This window comes from Leguminivora glycinivorella, chromosome 16 (genome assembly GCF_023078275.1).
Source record: "Leguminivora glycinivorella isolate SPB_JAAS2020 chromosome 16, LegGlyc_1.1, whole genome shotgun sequence".
NCBI classification, from domain to species: Eukaryota; Metazoa; Arthropoda; class Insecta; order Lepidoptera; family Tortricidae; genus Leguminivora; species Leguminivora glycinivorella.
The window spans coordinates 13,923,055-13,945,800 of record NC_062986.1 but is presented as its reverse complement, the minus strand read 5'-3'; the positions used below and the strand labels follow the sequence as shown (position 1 = coordinate 13,945,800).

At 38.4% G+C, this 22,746-nt stretch overlaps 2 protein-coding genes across 8 annotated transcripts in view; both read left to right on the top strand.

The window, feature by feature from the left end:
- Window positions 1-14,664, top strand: part of LOC125234380 (CREB-regulated transcription coactivator 3) — a 54,019-nt gene extending 39,355 nt beyond the window's left edge. For 5 of the 6 annotated variants that reach the window (XM_048140584.1, XM_048140587.1, XM_048140583.1 and 2 more), the window contains 4 exons: window positions 257-349; window positions 7,771-7,857; window positions 8,411-8,570; window positions 10,008-14,664. In XM_048140584.1, coding sequence (XP_047996541.1) covers window positions 257-349; window positions 7,771-7,857; window positions 8,411-8,570; window positions 10,008-10,144 — 477 coding nt within the window. In that variant the 3' untranslated portion in view covers window positions 10,145-14,664. The remainder of the gene's footprint in view (window positions 1-256; window positions 350-7,770; window positions 7,858-8,410; window positions 8,571-10,007) is intronic. The other variant, XM_048140585.1, reaches the window with a different exon arrangement.
- LOC125234379 (putative uncharacterized protein DDB_G0287457) lies at window positions 10,185-21,351 on the top strand. 2 transcript variants are annotated; one of them, XM_048140581.1, is made up of 4 exons: window positions 17,988-18,246; window positions 18,602-18,686; window positions 18,993-19,115; window positions 19,309-21,351. In XM_048140581.1, the coding sequence occupies exons 1-4, from the start codon at window positions 18,164-18,166 to the stop codon at window positions 21,211-21,213; spliced, it is 2,196 nt and encodes a 731-aa protein (XP_047996538.1). In that variant the 5' UTR covers window positions 17,988-18,163; the 3' UTR covers window positions 21,214-21,351. The 2 variants fall into 2 exon arrangements, with proteins under 2 accessions (XP_047996539.1, XP_047996538.1); XM_048140582.1 differs by lacking the exons at window positions 17,988-18,246; window positions 18,602-18,686 and adding an exon at window positions 10,185-10,305.
- Window positions 21,352-22,746: the final 1,395 nt, after the last annotated feature.

Here is a 22,746-nt window from a genome sequence, read left to right as displayed (position 1 = left end):
AAACCGGACTAATTCCAATAGGGCCTACCCTTCGAGTTGGAAGGTCAAACTATAGTGCCTACGCCAAATCTTGGGATTAGTTGTCAAAACTGACCCCAGGCTCCCATGAGCCGTGGCAAATGCCGGGATAACTCAAGGAGGATGATGATGACTAAGATCTTCTGCAAGGTGAGATTGAAATAGCCGAACTCGATTGAATTATATCAACGTACGTATAAATAAAAATTGGATAATCTATTTGACATTGTATTTCCAGATGGTACACAGTCCAGGCAGCCCCGCGGAATCGCCACAGACGGACTACAGTTTACACTCCACGTTACTACAGCCCTTCGAGCAAATCACCATGGTGAGGCACACTTACATACAGTAACAACAGTCTAACACTCATTACTAACATGCTGCTACCTTTTCTGTGTTTTCGCCGGGTTCTTATAAATATATCGGCCTGGACATGAGGAGTCGACAATTTACCTACAATAACTTACTCGTACCCCCAATAACTGCCCTCCTTTACGTGGTCTGTTATTGGGCGTTGGCCAGGTACTGACAATTTACCCTACAAGAATAAAAGTAAATATGGTCAGAACATTGTAGCCATAACTTTAGCATTTGAAGTAGATAATGTATGACCTAGAGTTACCATCGATATATCGACGTGGCTGGGGTGCAAAAAATCTGAACCCTAACGCCTTAATATTTAGGGGCGATTTCAGGTATATGTGAGCACATTAGCAGCTCAAATAATATACATGACTATCACTTACAGGGGCCCATTTCTCGAAGCTAGAAGTTACAATTTGCAAGCGATAGTCAATGTCTAATATGACAAGTTGGAAAGAGACTTGCGCTTGTAACTTCAACTTGTGAGTACAATGTTTCGATACTTTCCGCGTCTTGATTGTCTAGAACTCTAGATTGCCCGATATTATAGTAAAAATCTCATGGCCAGGCCGTTACGAATCTAATTATTACAAGAATATCTGTTTGTAAAAAAATATAGCTACATATTTTACAATCGGATATCTCTTGTGTAGTAATCCACCATTACAATTTTATAGAAACCCGGTCATAACTCATATTTCTCTGTTACAAATCACTATGCTTCGACGGAATAATAGCAAGGAGTTGTAAGTAATCATAAACTTAATAAATGTCCTGAGCCCTAACATAGGTCAAAAGTCAGTTAAATTCCTGAAACTAGTGTTAACCCACTCACCATTTGAGGAATCACTAAGACCTAATGCACTATTTGACCTAGCACCACCATGAGAGGCACTAGTAGAGGCAATAATGTTTATAATGCTTTTGATTGGAAATGGTGGGTGTTCAATGCCTAACTACAGGGTGGGTCTGAATAATCCGATCACCTTTGACTGCGTAATTTTTGTAATATCAGTGTATGGCGCTTATCACACTGAATGCGATTCGTACGTCGCTCCTGTGTTTATCGAGAAATCTATGCGCGAATTATAGTGACATCTCGCTCTAATAAGTCCAATGTGGCTGTTTTGGTATCTTTCTCGAACAATTTTATTTCGTCAGAGCGGTACAGATCTGGGTGCGTAGCCGAATGGCACTAACGCTCACGAAATGCTCACGAAAGGAAACGCTAGTAGATATCTATCTCTATCGCTCGTGCGTATTGGCGCGACAGAGCCGGACAAACTGGCGCGGCGTTTCGTTTTCGTTTGGCGTCGGAGAAATGCCATTCGGCTACGCACGCTGATGTACTTAGTGCGAAAATATTTTCCTTCGTATTCTTCTCTTCGTACGAACCGTACGAACGTGTCATGCTATTTCAAGCGGTCTCAGTACAAGACGTACTGATATTGTTTGAACTAGCGTGACAAATACGAACGTTTCCGGTAAAATACGAACGAAAACCTTTTCGCACTACAACTGTAGTACCTTTATATGCCCATTAGTGGACTCAAATACTCAATGAGGGATATTTATTTGGAAATATTCGTGACCTCACAAGATTTAATTTAAGGTTCTTCCGATTATTCAGATCCGACCTGTACTAATCGTAAAATATAATGTTAGCAACGTCAAAGCGAATAACAATACTAACTCGCAATCTGTCAACATGGAGCGACTAATTTCATACAATGAATAGATATTAGACTGATATACTTTTTTTCTACTCGTCGACTTTAATCTGTCAATTAGGACACCACAGACTAAACTATACGTGCTGACTTTTCAGTGTTGGATAGTCTTTCACACTTAGTCAACTATAATATTTCATTATACTTCACTTTAGTTAACTGAAAAAAAATCAAAGATAGAACTTCATACAAGCTCTATACTCATTTGCGATACCTGGCAAATTTTTCTGCATCTGAAACATTCTTTTATCTATCGCGTTATCGACCAATCAGAGACGGTTATTACAAAAAATTGGTTGCCAGATAATTCGATGTTGATACAACGGTGAACGACGCTATTAACATTAATTTTAACTTGAATGATGTCAATTGATTACGAAGATGATGACTCATAGAAAAAGTATTGTATACAATAGTGATATAATTAAGCTTTTCACTGTCGTACCGTACTATTAGGCCACTCGTCAGCAAGCTTCGTGGCCTAAACATGGTACTACTGAAAAGCTTTGTATTATATCACGATTGTATAATAGTATATTGTGCAACAATGGAGGTAAGAGGGATTTTGTCGACGAGTGTTAAAACTCGCGACAGCCGCAGGCTGGAGAGAGTTTTAGACACGAGTTTACAAAATCCTTACCTCCTGAGTTACACACAATATTTTTCATCACATTTGAGAGGAAAACACAGAGAAAAAAATTCATAAGGCAAAACCTTCAATGAATGGCGGTGTTGTACTGCCCGTTGCTATGGCAACGCGATCGAGATGGCCGTCACAATTTCCTGCCAGATTGCAAATTATAACGATTTATCTGCGTGAAATTTACAAAATATAGGTACACTGAAATAATTGTAAAACGTAAATAAAATGCACTTTTCATACAGTATAATTTTTTTTTATAGCTTAATAGTCAAATTTTAGTTGTGCAAAAAAAATCCTTGGCTGATTGAAACATCCTTTGCCTGAGGTATTGTACGGATAGTATTAATTTTTAAAACTAAATCCATTATTCCCTTGGGAATAAAATGGTACACTATACTTCAGTACACGTAGATGCAATGAGACCTTTAAACAGCAAATGTGATGAAATAGTACATTACATCAGAGGCCGGGAAAATGAGGATTCCCGGCCAAGTGGGTATATACGGCCGAGCGAGCGTGCGAGCGAGGCCGGATAGGGATACGAGGCCGGGAATCCGTTTTCACGCCGAGGCATGTATAGTGCTTTTCTCAAACATACAATGAAATAAAAAATGTTGTCGAAATTAAAAAAAAAAAGTTACTTTGCAGGCCTAGGCCTAAAAAATAATATGAAATCCCTTTACAGTCCTCTCGAGTTGTTGCGCCCAAAAAGCGATACTTCCCAGCCCATTTTAAGGAACGTAAAGACAATATTTCATTGCATGTTTGAGAAAAATACTATTTTATAGCACATTTTCATTGAACAGTTCATTATCTAATATCATTCTCTTCATATCCGCAGTTCAACTTTACGAAACGATGTTTTCGAAATAAAACGCAAGAGATGCCATAATAGAAAATCACTATGGTTTTACACAGTTTGATGGCTGTGAACTGTGAAGTATACCTTGTTGTGTTTAATTTGTAAGTTTATTTTCTGTACAAAATAGGTACAAAATGTCCCAAGTCCCTCAATTTTATTTTTAAAAGCTAATGCTATGTTAAAAGGGCTGATCCGTAATGTTAAATCATTAAAAAAAATTAGTTACATGCAGTAAAATACGTTAAATTTCTTTTAATCGAAAAGATGTCTATTTCATAGGCGTTTTTAAACAGACAATTTATTGAACAGAAATAGGTATCGATGCCGACTCTCCGTCTTAAAATAAATAATTACTGTTCAGCAATAAAGTCAATCAGCTTGACAGCTTGCGAGTTGCCTAGCTCGTATTCCTGAGTATAACGTTGGTGGATGTTGGCCAAGGATTGGGCGCAGCTGGTGCAGAGCTTGGTGGAGTCGGGCTGGACGGCCACCGTCCAGGTCGCGGAAAATGTACGACACATATACACACACACACTAATACTTACACACGCAGAGCTACTGAAGTCATGACTTTGATGTGTGATTTAACAAAGCTAGAGCTGAAAGAAAGCAATCGGTGTTTCCAACTGTTGACAACTACCACTCTAGCACAACTTGCCTTGGCGCGCGCGAGTCCTACTTAAATTAGTCGCGCTTGATGTAATGACAAGCACGGACTAGCTTCGTGCCCGGGGGGGGGGGTCACGTGATAAAGGCGCAGGCCCCAGGGGGGCGTCACGTGGTCTATTTGTATGGCCAACTTAGGCTCCAGGGGGGGGGGTCATGACCCCAATGACCCCCCCCTGGATCCGCGCATGGTTATACACAGTCAGCAGTAGCTCTTCCTGTCGCTTTTTTGTATGTCTTCTGGTGCAGACTGCAGTTCGATCGCCCGTTAATGTCACTTTGGCTCGGCTGGCAGTTAACATTCTCGTAAATCAGCAGTTCTCGAAAAGTTTGTACAAAAATTAAGGGAAAAGTTAAATTTGTTTTTATTAATTCCTATTTTGTTACCAAGATTTTGTTAATGAATTGAGATTTTATTAAGTTTTATTTCGTCATTAAGGTTCTCTAGTATCTATATTTTCTTAATTATAACAATTATCCTGTATATATCTTACGAAAGTCGAATTATATTACTAAATGTTGGTAACAAAATAGGATCAATTAAAATTTGATGACGTGGCATTGTACAAAGTTGACGGGAATTGCTGATATAGTGTCTTTGTGAATTTTGTGATACATTCAGATCATAGATCTAATACGATTCTGATCTTCGCATCAATTTGGCACACTAAAACTTACCAAAGTTAGACAGCCGTTGCCTCAGTTTTCCTGCCTTAGAATAAAAAACATTTGAATGGTTGTCTACTTTAGACTAGACACTTATAGAAAGTGTCAATAATGCTCCCAATATTTAAACCACCAAAGATATAATTGTGAAAAAATCAAGAAGCACTTAGTTGTGACGTCAGTAGCCATGTGCCATCACATCAAATCCAAATATCTGTAGACAATGTGCTTGCACTGAGTAAGTTCTATATAAAGACTTATCACAGTATTATATTTATTTATTTTTGCATTCGCAATATGGTTGAAAAATATATTCAGAAGGCAAATATAGTTTTTGCATACGACGCTTACTTGCTCGGAAGCCATTGTTTATTTATAATGTAATAATATTCTTTCACTACACACACTGTCATTTATATCACTTTTCTTTGCGCCTCACAAATACGCAAATTAGTGATATTAATGACTAAAAAATTTACACATTTTTTAGCTTCAGTAAATATCTCGATATCGTAAAATCCACATTCGGCATGCTATGCTGTCTAATTATATTTATTTGCATTTATATACTTTTCTTGATTTGAAACATGTACTTCTCTAGGTAGATATACTAGAAATATATCAGCTCCAGTTAGTATGCATCGATTATTTTATATTTATTGAGTAAACCTTTAAGCTTAAGTAGTTCTAAGGAATTAGGAACACTTCATGGTAGACGCATGGAAAAATACGTATGGTAGAAAACAGAGACCAAAGAAGCATGTTCTCACATAATAGCACAGTTAGTCTGCGATTTCACTGGGGTAGACTCGTGTGAAGTTAGATGTGCAATAACTGGCCAATCACGATACGTCAACGAAATTTTAGCCACTGTGATTGGCTAATTCTTGCGGGTCTACATTCACACCACTCAGACTCAGTGGAACCGCAACACAGGCACTCATGTTAAAATTGATAACTGTCGCTGTGGTCATATGAACCCTTTACTATTTGGTTTATATGACTATCTGTTACCTATATGACCTACTTTCACTACGCACAATGACATTTTGTGTCAAATCCTTGTAGTGACGTGTAATTTGTAAACAGATTGGAGTATTCGTCGTCTTTATAGGCTACTAGACTCATATCGAATTTGCCACAATAAATGATTGTCTTTAGTATTTGACATAAAAAAAACAATATTTATACACCGTGTTTCACTTAACACTAAAAACCTGAAAAACGTTTGTTCAGAATCGAGAGTAGAATCGATTGAGCTATATCTTGATGGGGGTAATATTTTTTGTTTTAATTTGTATTATTAGTTATTGTTTACGTGCCCATTCTACAAATTCGTAATACAACATTGTGCATATCATATTACTAGAGGTTGTATACCTTTTTCTGTATTTAGGGGTATTAATACTGGCTGGTTACTTGGACGATTATTTTTTCCGCTACGAGTTTGACGTTGTGCGTCACTTTCATTTTAAAGTTTATCATAAGTCATAACAAACTGAACTCTTACCTAATTACGACCTTGTCATTTTGAATGTTAGGTTTAAATTTGCTTACTGCGTCACCTGTCCAATTTGAAGTTTACTGTGACACAGTTTAACGTGCTTTACAGTGACATAGCTGTCTATTGGTAAACCTTATGTCGTTGCAGTAACGTACACAATTAATCAGTTTTAAGGTTTACGATGGTAGCTAGCAATTATTTTATTGAGTGTAGAGTTAAAAGTCGAGTAGAGCTGCTAGAGCTGCACAGAAAATTAAATATTCAATTTAAAAAAAGAATAACCATCAAATTAAAAAATGAATATTCTAGATACGTTTAAAAAAATAAAAATCAGTTGGGGTGTCTGAGGTTTTGAGTGATACCGGAAACACGGTGTAGATTTTGGGTACCTACTAAAATTGTATGATGTCCACGTATTTTCGATTAAAAATGTGTGTATTTTTTTATTTATTTTGACCACCGAAAACGCTGTCAGCGATGTAGTGACGTCATATATTGAACTTTATGCCTTCATACTTAAAAAGTCAGAAAATGTTGTTTTCGATTAAAATGACCTGATGCACAGATCATCTATAGATTAAGTTGACTGTGTTATTTTCGCCTGATTAGGTAAAAGTATAATTTAAAAAATTATTATTTGCCAAGAGTGGCACTGAAACTTGAGTAGTTTCATGTGCTCTGCCTACCCCTTCATGGGATACAGGCGTGATTGTATGTATATATGTATAATTTAAAAAATTTTTTTGCTGTTTTTAAGCCATAATAAAATATATATTTTATTTCGGTTAATTGGACAGTACTTAATCATATAAGACAGACTTTAAAAAAGGGTCAAGTAGCCTATTTAATGTTTCTAATGCATAAGTGTTATAATCAATATGCACATATACCAAAAGACGTCGTGTTTTTCAATCTTTAGCTTCTACATATTTAAACTTCGTTTCAAATCCTGTCATGGTAGATAGTGGTTCCGTCATGTCCTTTATTTTTTCAGGGTTTGCTGCATTTTAATCGTATTTTGTTTCTGCTTGCTCCGCTTTAGTCACCGGTCCCACCGCGAGCTAGTAAGCTATGAGCTATCGGCTATAAAAACGAACAAAAGATAAACACTCCCGTGTAAATAAAAGAGACACGGCGATATTGATAGCTCACCGCTGGGCGAGTAACTATAAACATCGCCGTGTCTCTTTTATTTACGCGGGAGTGCTTATCTTTTGTTCGTTTTATAGCCGATAGCTCATAGTTTACTAGCTCACGGTGGGACCAGTGCCTTAGTGTGGTAGTTTATTTTGTTAATGTGCGTTTTTATCGGTAGTTGGACTCGCCGGTGTCAAGTTACAACGCGACGTATATCAACCACAGTTCACCGCAGACAACGAATTCACAACACACGTACCCACAGGTGAGTTTGGTTTTTAGAGTAACTCGGGAAAAATACTATAAAAAAAATTACGAAGACTTATTATTACATATAATATAGATAAAAAAAATCTCCAATTATAAGTCGACATCATCTTAGGGACAATTGCACCAACGTAAATGGAGGGTTAACCCACAATTTTATATGGAATTTGATAGTTGACAGCCCACTAACCCTGAGTTAAGTGGTTGGTGCAAGTGGGCCTCAATGTGTGGGAGAAAACTTGGAAATTCGAATATCATTTATATACTTTTTAATTTTATTCTTAAACGACCTATATCAGTAGTCGGTGGCGGGTCGTTCCAACAGTCCGTGCCGGCGTATCGAAAGCTGCCACTGAAAGTAGACGTATTTAACTTCGAGGAAATAATTCGCATGCGTAAGCAGAGCGAGTACAAAGTCTGGCGCGTCGTGTTAGCGCTCGAGACCGATCGATCGAAGTGTACTCATGGGGCTATCGGTTTTATCTCGGACAGCGCGAGTACACTCGTAACGTTTCGTCCGGGCGAGCTCTAAATTAGAAATGTGTTTCCAGTCGCCGGGCAACTGCGGCGCGGCGGGTTCAGGCAGCTCGGGCATGGGGCCGGCGCGCGCGCGCGACCCCGTGCCCGGCGGCGGGCCCTTCCTGCCGCCGCTCGCCTCGCCCGCCACCCCCACCCCCACCCCGCCCAGCATACCCGACATCATCCTCACAGGTGAGCTCACACACTGCGCTGCGCCGGGCGCCCACCTGCCATGCACTACACACCACACACTCTACAAGCTAAACAGTGGAGTGCAGACTCCCTCGGTTCGTTACGTCTGGTGGTGACCCCCCCCCCCCCCCCCCCCCGGCCCATTTCTCGAACGATATTAGACTAATATTATTAGTCCATCATCATTATTTCAGCCATTAATCGCCCACTGCTGAGCATAGGCCTCCCTTCGTGTACGCCGATCATCCTTAAGTGCCGCGCAGTCTTTCGAATGTCGTCCACCCGACGAGCCAACGGATGCCAGGCGCTTCTTACATCCGATAACGGCCACCATTCGGTCAACATTTTGGTGCACCTGCCATCACTCTGCCTGGCCCGCACCTTGGTGCGGCGTCGGATTTCGACATTGCTCACTCGATTATTAGTCCACGAACTGTCAAATTGTATAGGTTGCCATGACAACATACTAATACTATTAGGGTAATAACTTTCGAGAAATGGACCCCAGAGGTTTCCGGATACCGATTTAGCTTTCTCTTCCCCACTTAGCACAGACGAAGCGCATATTTTATCGCTCGCAACATCGAGCTACATTTACTATAGCGACGTTTTCCCGAATACCAGCTTTCCTGAATTTCAGACCAGTGACTTCAATTATCGAAAATAATGTCGCATTGTGACGTACCCTGCGCTAATATGAATTTAGGCCAGAATGAAAATATTTAGGGGTAGTAGTATAGAGGGGTAGAAATTCATTCTTCTTGATTGACTTATACACAAAAATACACATAATAACCACACCAGGCAGGCAAGCATGGTCGCGCGATAAACGATAAAACATCGGGCCGTCCCTATCGCACTTACAAATAGTGCGATAGGGATGGCCAGATATTTTATCATTTATCGCGCGACCATGCTATCGGTGCAGAACTTCGTAAAAATGTACCAGTATTATTTACTACAGTGGCACCATGAGCGAACAACTCCACGGGCCCCGCATTTTGGACACGACATTTACGTGAGAGCCTCGTTAAATAGTTTAAGTTTGTTCGCGCTGGCGCCAGACATAACATGTTGCTAAAAAACACAATGGTGGGGTACTTAGCAAACATTAATTACAGATCCGCTTTTACAAAAAGTACACCTCAGCAATTATAACTATAGAAACATGAATACTAGCAGAACGACAATTGCTGAAGTGTATCAGTTTGTATGTATTTATTTCTCCTCTAACAACGATTAGAATTCGTGGGGATGTATAATAGCAAACCGTGAAAAATGTTACCTGCTTTGGGCGCGGAAGTTACATGTCAGTCGTATTAACAGGCGGTTTTCCTCAACAGTTTTACTATGTGTCAAGTTTTCTGTGATAATGTGTCCGACTAACAACATTTGGCCGTGGCCCTTGATGAATCAACATAATTACGTAATGTGCAGACCATTCGTTCGCAGACTACTCGGAGGAGGCGGCGCTGCGCGCGGAGCTGGACCTAGACGACCTCACATTGCTGGACCAGCCCGGCTCGCTGCTGCCCGACTCGGCCGTGGAGCACGAGCTGTTCGACCGCTTGTAGTACCCGCGCGCAGCCCATACGCCCGCGAACACTGCGGGGCCGCCGGGGGGACTCCCTAAACTTCATGACAATTTGTATCGTTTCAAGTCTGAGTTAGTGAACGTAGTCGGTGTAGCGTAGTGCGAGGGACGCGAGGGACACATTCCCGGGCCGCCGTCTGAGTGAGTGTCTATTGTGTTTTTAAATGTTTTACTCAACTTTCATATTCGAGGGGTTAGGTGTAATGTAGGCTATAGATTTTTTTATTAAAATCGATTACTTTATCGATGATTCTTGTACAGCATGGAGTAATTATTTTTAAATAAGTATTGTGAATATTTACTCGAATATCATTAGGGAATTTGATTCGGATACGATGGAGATATTTTCGTTTGTATAGAGACCTCTTCGGTCGTCTCCTTATACATAAATTTGGAAGTGTTCACTTTATTAAAATTGCATTTAAATCGCTAATGTCGCATGCTAGTGTATCAGCGAATGGCCAAGAATAGTTAAAAATTTACTGCTATAATTTTGGATAAGAAACTTAAATCTCTTTTGATCTTGGTAATGCGTTATCATTGTTCATCGTTCGACGATTGCTCAAGCGTTGTCTGGTCTATTCGGAACCGGCGAGACGCCGATGTAAGCATTTAAACTTACCCCAAAGCATGTCGTTTTGAAATATACATATTTATTGTTGCACCACTTTTGTATAACGTGCAACGTACATGTGCCCCAATTCCTAGTTATTATTCCACGGTTAAATTTATACTGTCGTTACCTTTTCAGCGTTATATCGCTACTACTATTTTTCTTGCACGATTGCGAGATAAAAAGTAGTAGCAATAATGTATATTCCACGGCTCATAATTCAGGAAAGCTTTGTCATGACAAATTAAACACTTCTGTTTATGAAAATACAGAGCCCTAACACACATAGCACGCTTAAATGCAAGTTATATGTAGAATATCTAATTTGTCTGCTTGACTGTACATAATTATGATTGGCACTGTGTGCCCTAGTTATACTGTGGTTGTGTTCTTGTTTTTATGTACTTTTTATTTGTAAAGTTAATGTTACCTACGTGTGTTCTGCCACTTGTCATGACGGGGTTTCAGCCTAGCCGATTGTAGCCGTAATCTAGGTTTACTTGGCGTTTCTGTCCTTGTCATATTATATTACGAGACGAGAGACATTAGAACAGTAACTATCTACTATCTAATTTGGAGGCTCCTTTATAACATGTTGTCACTTAATGAATGCTTTTATACATATTGTATTGTACAGTCAACCAATTGGAACCCTAGGCCACTCTACAACCATGTCAAAATGACAAGCAGTAAGAGATTTCTCACAATCTGATTTATAACGTCACTATGACATAGTTCTACAGTGGCCTAGGGTTCCAATTGGTTGACTGTACCTACTAGGAACAGGGGATGATACGGAGGTTTTTCTCAATGAATTTAACCGTTTCAACAGCTATGTAAAAAGCGTGAAACAGTAAACATCATGAATATAAATAAAAAGTTAGGTACTGTTAGGTGATGTCTTAGTTTCACATTGTTGCACGAAAATGAAGTTAGAATCCACAATTATTTCTTACATTCTCGTTACAGTACATTTTACGTAGTAATCACGTTACAAAACCGATTTTTGAATGGCTCTTTTTCACTAGCTAAAAACCATGCAATTGAGAAAGATGTCATGAAATCTTTAGTATGTCTACAATTTACAGGGATTCAAAATTGTACTCTCGGTGATCCCGTTCCGTTTTTCGGCCGGTGGCGTTCATAGTAATTATAGAATTGTTATTAAAATTTTAATAAGCTTCTGTCGCAAACATATCTGTGTACTTATGTGTGGTTGCGAGACTCGTTTCTGTGTGGAGGTCAATTTTAGTAAGCACGTTAATGATAGGGTAAACGTAACTGACCACTTGCTAGATGCTGTTCGACTTTACCGTCTCTCATTCCATTATTAAGGGTCGGCCATACTGTTAAAAATACGGTGATAGTACGGAATGGTAATGATGCCACGATTTTATTGCTTAGCCTCCACACCGCTTCTAAAATACGTTGAAGATGCGGAATCGTAGTGGGTGTGACGTGCTGTGGACATCACGAATTTGGCGCACGTTTTTTACACATCTGCTGAGGAGAGTAGTTTCGTTTAAGGGAAATTCGTGACGCTTATAGCACGTCATTGTTGTTCCGTACCGTGACCGTATTTTGAGCAGTGGTGTGGCCGATCCTTTTGATTTTTACTGACTCCGGTACTTCGTGATCTTCTCGTCAAAAATAATGCATACTTTCGAAACTTTACTGCATTGTAATATGGTAACGAATGTATACATTACTTTGATATCAGCTCTAATACTCACTACAGTGTTCGCCAAGTTCACGAATGGCACACTGGGAGTGATTCTCAAACATTCGCGTTCTGAGTGTATCTCTGACAACTTCAGAACGCTTCTTAGATTAAACGTAGGATTACAGTGGAAAAATCAGTTGACATCCACATTACATACATGTTAAATTTGTCATGTAAATTTTATGTTTGTGTTGGGTATGAATACTCGATACCTGTAGTACGCCGAATTCGCATCAGACCATCCGAAGTTTGACTTTGTATAGTTATTAAGTTTTAAATGTTTATTGTAACATTTTAACCCAATGTACTCGCAATATTAATTCTTTTTCGGTTTATTAAATATGTATTGTATATTGATCGGTGTACTTGACACTAAAAGTACAAATTAATTTTAAAGTTTAAATTTTTTTTATATAAATATTGCGAATGCAGTGACGTTCAAGTAGGCACTTATTGTTTCGTTTTGTGAAAATGCTCATTTTATTATTTTTTAAGATTCTAGTCAGCAAGTTTTGAGTTCCAAACGAAATAGAAAGTTCCGACAGCGACTTCCATTCCATTCCACGATTTGAATTTTGATTGCGTACATTGTGGGTGAGTTCAATGCGGAATGGTTCAGTAAAGCGTGGGATACGGTGCAGGCATACTTGTGTAGGACCATTTTGAGACTAAGTACTCTACACTAGTATGCTTCTTGTGAAAGATACGTGCAATTGTCAAGACTACATTGACTATAAAGTAAGGACTAAGTACATAGAATTTCGTATATTGACTCGCGTTTCCATATCTATGGCACACATATGATTTAGTTGTCTCGCTTACAGCGTGGGTCGGAGTGACTGTATAGACGCTAGCGGCATCTATCCACTGCGACGTTGCACTCAATAGAACGGGACACATGATATAGTTGTCTCGCTCGTCTGGTGGCCTTGACCGCTGGCATGTCCGGCAAGACACAACTAACAACTATGCGTGTGTGAGAGAGAGAGAGAGATAGCAACAGCCGGGTCAATGTCCTTTCTTACTTTGCATGCGCTACAGAGTATGCCTTCGCCGTTTGCAAGTGATGACAATTTCAGTGTCTGTATTTTTGTTATGTGGTGTCGTTATTGATGAAGTGTAACCAATAGGTCGCGCGAGTTACTACTGTATGTCTTGTGGGCATAGTTTTATAGTTTCTTATCAGAATGATTTCGAAACGTTAAGTGTACAGAATTTAAATATAGCTTGCTTTTATATTCGAACTCGAAAGAATCAAAGAACCAAATGCTTAATGTTGTTTAAATTTTACTTTTTAGTTTTTATTTTCACAGATATTGTTACAGTGGTCTAAAGTTTAATTTCACCGCAATAGTGACGTACTGTATAACAGGTAAATGTATAAATAGTTATTGTATCATAATTGTGATAAAGGAAAAAAGCACAACATTAAATCGTTAGAGAAGCCTAATCTGATGGTAAAGTAAGGTTCTTTTCTTGAAAGTTCATTGTAGTTTTTTCTAAAGTTGATACTTTACGTACATTTTATGTACCTAAGAATGTGTCTTATTGGGCCTATTCCTAGAAATACCTATAATGTCGGACCAGGCTGAGTAGGCAGCGATTTTGATAGGGTAGACTTAGCACGTGATAAGTACCTAAACGTCATAATTTAATAGAAATATGACGCGGCACTGAAATTTACGGTTTCATGTGCTCTGCCTACCCCGTTTGGAAATTCAGGCTTGAGTTTATATATGTATGGCGTCAAAATCCTTCTTAACTTAGCTTGATCTGACTATTAAAATATAAAATTGTTACTACTTAAATGCTTTTGTCATGTCAAATGGCAAATGATGACTTCGAGGGTCACGCTGAATATTTCCGCAATAAAACAACAAGTCAATGTATAATTATAATTGAAAGCTCTTTTACACCGAAATTGAGTTGGATTTGCCTTAAAATAAATGAGCTAGGAAAGTAGTTATAGGTCCGGAAATTTACAACGCGGCCCGCGCGTATTTCTAGGAATGGGGCCAGTTTGATAATGTAGGCTAAAAGTCGAGGGTTAACCAATATGGATAAGGTGCAATATGATTTTATATGTTGAAATTTGATGGACATGGTTACATGGTTCATTGTATTATATCTCGTTTGTAAAATAATAAAAAAAATGTTGAAACTATATTATTGTTTTTCGTCGTGCAAGTGACATTTAATAGCTTTTTAAATATTGACAATGTTCGATTTCTACTTAAAATCGATGTTTTAATGAAATTTACGAAGAGATTTAAATTCAATCAATGAAATAAATATTTAGGTAATTTTTATTCTACATCTCAAGAAATACTTTGTAAATACATTTCAAAGAAACTTAATGGCAAGGGCAAGGGTTAGAATATTTTAAGTAAATAATATTACTTACAAGTACATCTAAAATTAAAAACGTGTGTCATCAAAAGCCAAAAAAATGGGATTTCTTACTTCTAAACGTCGTTCGAAATCAGACCATATTTCGTGTGCCATATGGTGTATTCATATTTTATTAACTTGAACCCTGAATAATCTTTGTCTTAGAGTCGGTTGCACCAAGCCGTCCGTTTCCTAATTTATCGTTCGCAATATTTTTTGTATGGTAATTTCCATGACGTTACGTTAACTGTGGTTGATGCAACTGGCCCTCATTCTGTAATTATTTCTATCGCCAATAGTTCATCGCTTACTGGCTTTTGGTGGGACTAGGGCACTGGTCCCACCGCGAGCTAGTAAGCTATGAGCTATCGACTGTAAAAACGAACAAAAGATCATCACTCCCGTGTAAATAAAAGAGACACGGCTATGTTTATAGTTACTCGCCCAGCGGTGAGCTATCAAAATAGCCGTGTCTCTTTTATTTGCACGGGGATGCTTATCTTTTGTTCGTTTTTATAGCCGATAGCTCATAGCTTACTAGCTCGCAGTGGGACCAGTGCCTAGTGCATATGGGAAATATAGTCACTGTCTTATAAAGGTTTAAGTTTTCCGTTTGCCAGTTCCTTTATTCAATTAAGAGACTAGTTTATTGTTCAATGGCACGAAATTAGTGTCAATTCGGGCTATCTGTGATGTCACTTTGCATGATAAAACTATATATGTTGCATATTGGGAAAGATGTATCAAAATTCTATTGCGAAACGAAGATTTGGCTAACGAATGATAGGGTAATAGAGTCAACCAAGGTATTAGATTTATTTTGATTGGACAGATTTACACGTGTTAAAAGTCAAGATGAAGTTTGACGCTTAAAATGACGAGTGGTATCAAAATTGTTGCCAACTTAGAGCCTGGCAAAAAATAAATAGAAATTAAAAATCCAAAATCGTGTGGTCTCGTTTTCTCACACAAATCGATAAGAAAGGGATGCCACGACGATGTTGCCAATTTTAATTTCTACTCTTGTGGCAAATTGTAGCTGAGTCTGACTATAATTATCACTATATCCAGGAGTTTTTCAGTCTCCATTTTAACTTCAATAATTTTAGTGCAATAGATAATTTTACAGTCCCTCTTCTAGGTCAAAATGCGACGTTATGTCCACATTGTTGCTGCTTTAACTTTCAATTTAGCTCATTTTTATTTTATCTTGCGCTAGGCGGCAATACATGAAAATAATTTACCAAATATACGGTTTACAAGCTATAAAATATGAATCACTTGAAATAAAGTACATAACTAACTCGATGTAACCAACTATTTGTAGCCTTGATTGTACAGTCACCGGCAATAAAATTGCACAAAATGGAGGCCGGAAAAATATCGGATACAATCTTATTTCTGGAGCCATTCCTATGTTTATGCAGACTTCTTTTTGTGCGAGGACTGTACTTTGTAGTAGCCGCCAGTTGTAGCCCACGATGTTATGGTGTTCCTACATTGTTTGTCTGTTTTTAAATGTTATATTGCCCTAAATGAAAGTGATAGTGTTTAATATTGCCCTTACATACGATTATAACATTTTAAATTATATCAGCTAATGAGGCAGCACCGTCATACTCTCGTACACATGCATATAGCTAGAACAACTGGCATGCGAGCTGCTTACAAAATAACTGGCATTTTTTGAACGCGGCTGGCATACCAGTTGTGTAATGTGTGTGTGTACAGGCATGTGTAACATTGGCTTTAGCGCACAGTTTGAAGTATAATGATTGAGCTCTGTTGTGGACATAATTTTTCATTGGTACCATTTGTTTTATATTCGTTAGCTAAATTTTATAAGCATAGACATTTTTATGACACAATTGTAATATTGGCGGTTGCCGTCTCGCATTTTGGATTTAGATTATGATACTTAGTATATAATGTACGTGCGATTGAGCAGTGACAAGAATGTTTCTTGAAGGCAACGATACACCAAAATGTGTGATGTACTTGTACTTTACAATCTTTGACCTTCGATCAATTTGTATGACATAAAATCTTAGATCATTATTTCTCAAATATGCACAAACTTATTGAGAATTTTGCTGTAAGACGTTTCGATGGTTTGTTTTATTTAAACCAAAATACATGTACATAATAAGTGTGATAGAGATGAAACGGTCTCATTTAAAATAAAATTGTTGTAAGTACCTAAATTCAGTTTTTTTGCCCGTTCACCCGTCCCGCCTGAGTATGTGCGGAAAGGGAGAGTCACATAATGTAGAGAGCCGCATACGATCTACGGCTCTTCTCTTCCCAAACAGACCGCCGCATCAAACCGTCTGTCACCGTTAAAGCGTTCGTTGAATTTTATTGTATGGGAATTCCCATAGTCGTCTGCTGCGTGACGATGCTGTGTCTGTCAAATGTGGTTGATGCAACTGGCCCTAACTCTCAACAATTAGAACTCACTTAGGAACATGACCAACAGTCCCCGCAGAAATCGAATGCGAATATGTACAGTCAAGTGCAAAAATACGTATCGATTTTATCCGCTCAAAAATATGTGATTAGAGTCCGATGACCTTTTCCCAAAATTCCGGTTGATTGTATGAAACTTTCCTTTTTTGTTACCGAAAATGTATAGAAATCTATAACCAAAAAGGGGTTTCACATATTTTTGAAACCTAAGTCTTGCTCACATCATGCTCTATCAGCCCATATTTTTACACTTGACTGTACATTAGTTGATCAATAGCCATAAGGGGGCTACTAAACGGGCTATATTTTCAATGCAATATGTGGCCGGCGACTATAGATGCACCTCGTGCACCTCATACTCACATGTTAGAAAAATATACCATTACTGGCCACATATTGCAGTGAAAATATGGCCCGTTTAGGAGCCCCTTCAGAGATAAGGTAATATCTCTGCTAAACCAAGAGTGCGTTGCACCAAGGGCGGATTCAGCTTTGTCAAGTCAGCAGTACCAATTTCTGGGCTGGGCCTTTCTGGCATCCGAAGCGACATAACTAATGCATAGATAAGCAGTAGGTATCTATTTAAATGTGATTATCATCGCCAAAAGAATAGGTACACAGGACGATTAATCGTGGCGTCTTTTATCACTATTTATAGTTTTGATCAACCTTTGTTTCCATACTAACCTCTGTTGTCATCACTCTTTATTATGCTTACTGGCTGAAAGAAAAAGTTGGTTTGAATTCGCACGTCAGTCAAATAACTCGAGATTTTTTTGATAATTTGACGGCAATCATAAAAAATGCGATATTTAATAATTTTGTTGTTGTGTTGTTTATTAAAGAAGACGACCAGTCGGCCCCAAGCGGTCACTCAAGAATACAAGTAAGTTTTAGAATAAATAATATATAATTATACTTATATTAAAATAACTTTTGCTCACTACGGCCCTCTTTTCCATATCAAAATCACTGGAAAATTGCCCGTTTGCAATTCGGCCCTGTCGATCATCTCTCAAGTTAGGCAGAAGCTCTTTCGTCGCTTGTAACTTTAGAGGTTTGACACAATTTGAGTTCTAAAGGTGTGAAGTTTTTATATTTCTGTTACGTATTCTACATAATCTCGCGCCTGTAGTCCCAAAAGGTGTTGGTCTTAGCAATTGAAAAAATACCAACTTGACTTGATAATATACGAATTCTGTGTATGTTTTAATTTTAACCTTATTTTTAAATTTTGTCAGGGATGCCGAAGAAGCCGAATACGAGAATGATGACTCGCCAGAAGAGACGCCTCACAGAGATGAAGATGCAGCCGTTGAGGAAAGAGTAATGTTGTATTTCTTTAGACAGTTGTCCGAATATCGGATGTAGGACCTTCCTATCGGTGGTCCTTTAGTATTTACAACAATGTTTACTTTTTTCCGTTAACAACCAAAAATCACGTAACAACCAAAATCGCGAAAAAAGTTGATTATTTCACACATTTCGACAGACGTGATACCGCTCATTTCTAAGGAGCAGCCAACTTTTTTACGCGACTTCATCATTGTGTGTAGGATGTAATCCCATTTTATAAGCCGTTACATAAATCGACTTTAAAAATATAATGAGTAATTGTAATATTGTTATCAGGCTAACATGAAAGAGGATGATGAAGTAATCGAGCCGCATCACAGTAGGAACTACTTTTTCAAGCATCATGGTGCAGACAGGAGCCCAGAGGAGAGAACCACCAAGGAGAACACTAATGACAACGTGAGTAAATTGATTTTACCATTATCGCTATCTGCTTCAGTATATTATACCACTAAACATATAAAAAGTTAGTAGATATGAAATGAAATGAAATTCTTTATTCTTCAATTTAGGCATTAACATGATGCTCTTATGAAAGTCAATGGTATATTTGGATAGCAAATTTTTACATATATTCTAAGGTGTCAAGCAGTTTTCAGACTTCAAATCGCTCAGCAGACTCGAAGGACCTGATGAGGACGCTCCTGAAAACGACCAGGATCAACCAGCGATTAACAAAAGATATAACCGACATAACGAACCTAACAACCCTAAAAATCCATTTCTCCAAGCATTAATTAATCAAAGGGAAAACGGAATACTGCGTAATCTTCAACTATTTAAAAGAAGAGATAACGTTGCTGAGCAGGAAGAAAGCAGCGACAATTTGTACGAAAACGACTCTAATCAAGAACAACTCAGTAAGACTGATAAAAATAAACGTAACGATGACACCGCTGAACCCATGGGTCAATCTAACTATTATAATCACTATTACAACAGATCACCATCCGAAAACAAAGAATCTGAAGGTAATCCATATGAGGAAATCAATACAGAAGATGCAAATCGAGATCGACGTGATGCAAATGATCCTGATGAAACTAATAACGGCAATTCACATGATAATAAAGAAAAGAAAGATTTTGAAAACTTTGAAAATGAAGCTGAACAAGCCATTATACAGAGATATGTGAAAAAACTTAACAAAAATGAAATGGAAAACCTAATGAAAACTCTATCCGAAGATAAGAGGGCCATTTTAGAAGAAATTATTAGCGATGGCAACAATCAGGCGATCAGCTTAAACAAACGAGAAATAACCAAGAAAGCAGAAGCCGTAGAGGAAACTTTATTGGAGGGGGTACAGTCGGAATCTAATAAAATCTCAGGCCCCCTTGTAAACTTTAACCTGGCTAATGGAATAACTAATAAAAACAATGACGCAACAGGAATGACATCAGCCGTAGAAGAAAACTTATCAAGCACAAAGACTTGTGAAAATAAAGTAAGAAGATCCAACGATGAAGGGGTATCAGAAAAATCTGAAAATGGGGCAGTTAGTACAAGTACTACTGAATCCGTAACAGTTAAAAATGAAAATAAAAGAGAAGTGAACATTAATGAATTAAATAACGATGACAACTTACATATAAATGAACCCCAAGATTCTTCTATTGTTGGTTCTCAAGACGAACTGTATGCTAGTTCTCAAGATGAAGATTTGTCACAATTAATGGACGATGATGCGCAATTACATTATGATTATCGTAATCCCCAAAAACGAGACTTAATGCTAGAAAACACCGAAAATATGGCTGAACCTATGAAATCTTTACAGGAATCCTTTTCCGATACGAATAATTATGAAAACACTGGCTACACGGGCGATTTAAATATGATGCCTTTAATAAGAGTCAAGAGGAAAAATAATGAGCATGCGGTTAAAAAGCGCGCTGCTGCTATTTTACCAGAATCTAATGTAGCTTACGTTCCGGAAAATGAGGACGAGGATAATGATGAAGGCAACGAAATTTACGATAATGGCTTTTTTGATAGAACGGCAAGCTTTGCTAAAAGCAACAAGAGAGTTGGCAAGGTGGGTGAAACAAGAGAAACCTCTTTTAAATTGAACACTGAAGGGAATCAAAGCGTGTTCAAGCGGTCAAGCGCAGAGGGAAGTCATATCGATGACGTTGCTAGAGACACAATGAACATCGGGTCTGATACTGACGGTGTTCTATCTGGTGTGGAAGGAGTCAACGAAAATTTGATGTACAGTGGTGGATGTCGGAAAAAACGAGCCGCTGAGGAAATTACAAAATTGGTACCCGTTGACGACATTATTAATGTGAACATGCTCTCAAATGCTTCGCGCTCAACTTTAATAGGTGACACCGGCAGACCTGAAATCTTCGGAGTGAGTTTTAATAGCAATGATGCGTTTGGGACCTCATCTAAAACCTATGCTGGAGAATCTGGTCGTTATAAAAGAATACGGCGATTAAAACATATTTCGTCTGTAACAAGCTCTACAGCTGCAGCCGTCAAACAATAGACTTGAAAACACTTCTTTATAAGTTTTTATAACATGCTCGGAACAAATAGTTTTAATTACTTTACATTAGTTATTTTAGAATTTGTTTTAAGTTTTACTAATGATGTTGTTGGTAGGTATCTATTGTAAAGAATTATAATACTCTTAGAATATTAAAACTGTATTTTTAATATGAAGTTGTAAATTACTCCAAAGTATTGCACCACTTATTCGAGAGAATGCCTTAAGGATTATTTTCTTCTCAAATTTCACACTAATTAGAACTATACCTACTTAATAGTAGCCGTTCGCTAGTAAATTAGTATTAAGCATCGTGAAATTTTCATTTTATTCAGGATCGGTTGGTCTAGGTCCAGTCCTATTTAGTCACCTAGTCACTAAATAGTCCACAGTTCCATTTGGTCAACATTCCTACATCGCCACTTTCCGATCTTCTCCAGTCACCGGGAATAACATCGTTCAAAAAGAAGGCTGCATAAATATCTGTCACGCTCTTATGGCTCTAGAAATAACATTGTGTCAAATATTTTGCTGCCTTCTTTTTGTGCAATGTTATTGCCGCTGACTGTTCTCATTCATATGGTGCTTACATACCTGCTCGTCAACATTTTCTACAAGGCCTACAATGTTGGCTTGGTGAAGGTTAAAATCAATAGGCCGGGTCCACACAGCGAAGCACGTCACGAGGCAGAGTCCTCCGAGGCAGTTCGTTCGATAGAAGAAAATGCGCTTGCAGCTTCGGCTGATAGGCACTATCTGCATTAGCCGCGCTCGGTGTGGAACTAAGTTGCCAATGATTTTACAGGGTACAGCTACCTATTTACTGTGTAGAGAATTATTAAAAGTATAAAAGTAAAACACCTAAGCTTTTAATATAAAATTTATTACATGGCAATGTTTGACATTAAAAATAGTAAAATAATAATAAATGATCTGCTTTGTATACTTCAACGTTAATGGTTACATTAGGTACAATGCTTAATAAAACGGGCATGTTAATTGTATAAGACTAGCAATGTTAGATTGCGTTTTAAGAGTAATAAAATTATTTATTATGCTTTAATTTAAATAAACAAGCTCTAGTAAGGCACATTCAAAAGGAATGAACGAAGGAACGACTCAAAACATAGTATACATCATAGGTTTCAATATTTATCGCGTTACTTTAGAGGCGTAGAATTTGTGTTCACGAGAATCGCGAGTGTGTTTGAAGGGCGTGCGCGGGGCCTCGAGGAGCGTGGCGGGGCAGGGCCCGTGCACGTGCGACGTGAACTCCTGCTTGTAGCTGGTGCTGTCGCCGCCCAGCACGAAGTGCGACGTGTGCCCGTGGCGCACCGACCGCTCCGTGCGCTCGCTGCGCTGCACCTTCTGCGAATTCTCCGAACGTGAGAAACTACCGTAGGAGTTAGCTTCGGAACGCCCGTAGAACTCCCCGCCGACTTGTATGTTATCTCGCACGACTACTTTTGGCTGCCTTTCGACAACCAACGTCGACTGGCCGTCGCGTTTGCTTTGCTGCCTATCCGAGTGCTG